The 966-nt window shown below is 36.5% G+C and overlaps 1 protein-coding gene across 1 annotated transcript in view; it reads left to right on the top strand.

The window, feature by feature from the left end:
- The first annotated feature begins 472 nt into the window (after positions 1-472).
- Positions 473-966, top strand: part of LOC135201891 (YTH domain-containing protein 1-like) — a 17463-nt gene continuing 16969 nt past the window's right edge. Inside the window, exon 1 of the mRNA XM_064231189.1 lies at positions 473-707. Within this exon, the coding sequence (XP_064087259.1) occupies positions 473-707 (235 nt within the window). The remainder of the gene's footprint in view (positions 708-966) is intronic.

The following is a 966-nucleotide window of genomic DNA, read 5'->3' on the forward strand; positions in this document are numbered from 1 at the left end:
GCTGATCACCCTTCAGCGAAACTACAAGTAATAAATTGTTTTTTGGATACCCTGAGTAAATATTTTGACCTTTCGTATTATTTTCATAGACCTAACGAAACTCGGGTTCGTGAAAAATAATGTGATTTAAAAAAATTATTATCTTTATGCTCCATATGTGATTAGACTTCATTTTCCCATAATTCAAATGAATAGCAAAATTTATGAGGAGAAGGAAAATAATTCGCTCGGGGCTAGTTGTTACAATCATTAACAACTTGCCCAGAATGATATATAGTTGTATCTGGTCGTCCAAAAGAAAATCCACAGGATACACCTGTAGTTGTAGAAGCCACAAAAATGGGTAATGAGACCAAAGCAAATGATGAAAGCCCGTTACAGACTACTGAAGTTTGCATAGACTACATGATCCCTACCTGTGAACCTCCTCAAGACGATATAACTCCCCAGTGCATAACAAGCCTTTGAAAATATGATTCTAGACCCTGTTACAAGCACAAGCAAGGATGGTTTAAATAGGCCTTACATTTACCAGTCACCTCCTTCTATAAAGACAGAGCAAAGACCTACAAGAGATATAAAAACCCCAGAGAGCTACGACCTTTTAAAAAGGCTAGACCTAGAAGACACAAAGATGCAACAAAAGAAGATGAAACTAGAGAAGTACAGCGAGGATTCACGAGGAAAATGGCTCAAGAGTAAAACCAGTAAAAGGAATCTGAGTAACAAAGGTCTTCTGAAGACTGGTGGAAATAAAAGCAGAAAGAACATTGAAGATTGGTGAATGGCCAAATTCAGTCTCAGAGGAGCAAAGTTTAGGTCTATGAAAGTTGCACAAATGAAATTGCTCATATATAGATGTGTGACCTGTGTACAATGAAGCGTTAGTTGATTTCTTTTGTTTTTTAAAGGATGTGATTCTTGTTATATTTTGTAACAATATACCCCTAGGACTGTAAAAACGTG

Source organism: Macrobrachium nipponense, chromosome 28 (genome assembly GCF_015104395.2).
Source record: "Macrobrachium nipponense isolate FS-2020 chromosome 28, ASM1510439v2, whole genome shotgun sequence".
Taxonomy (NCBI): domain Eukaryota; kingdom Metazoa; phylum Arthropoda; class Malacostraca; order Decapoda; family Palaemonidae; genus Macrobrachium; species Macrobrachium nipponense.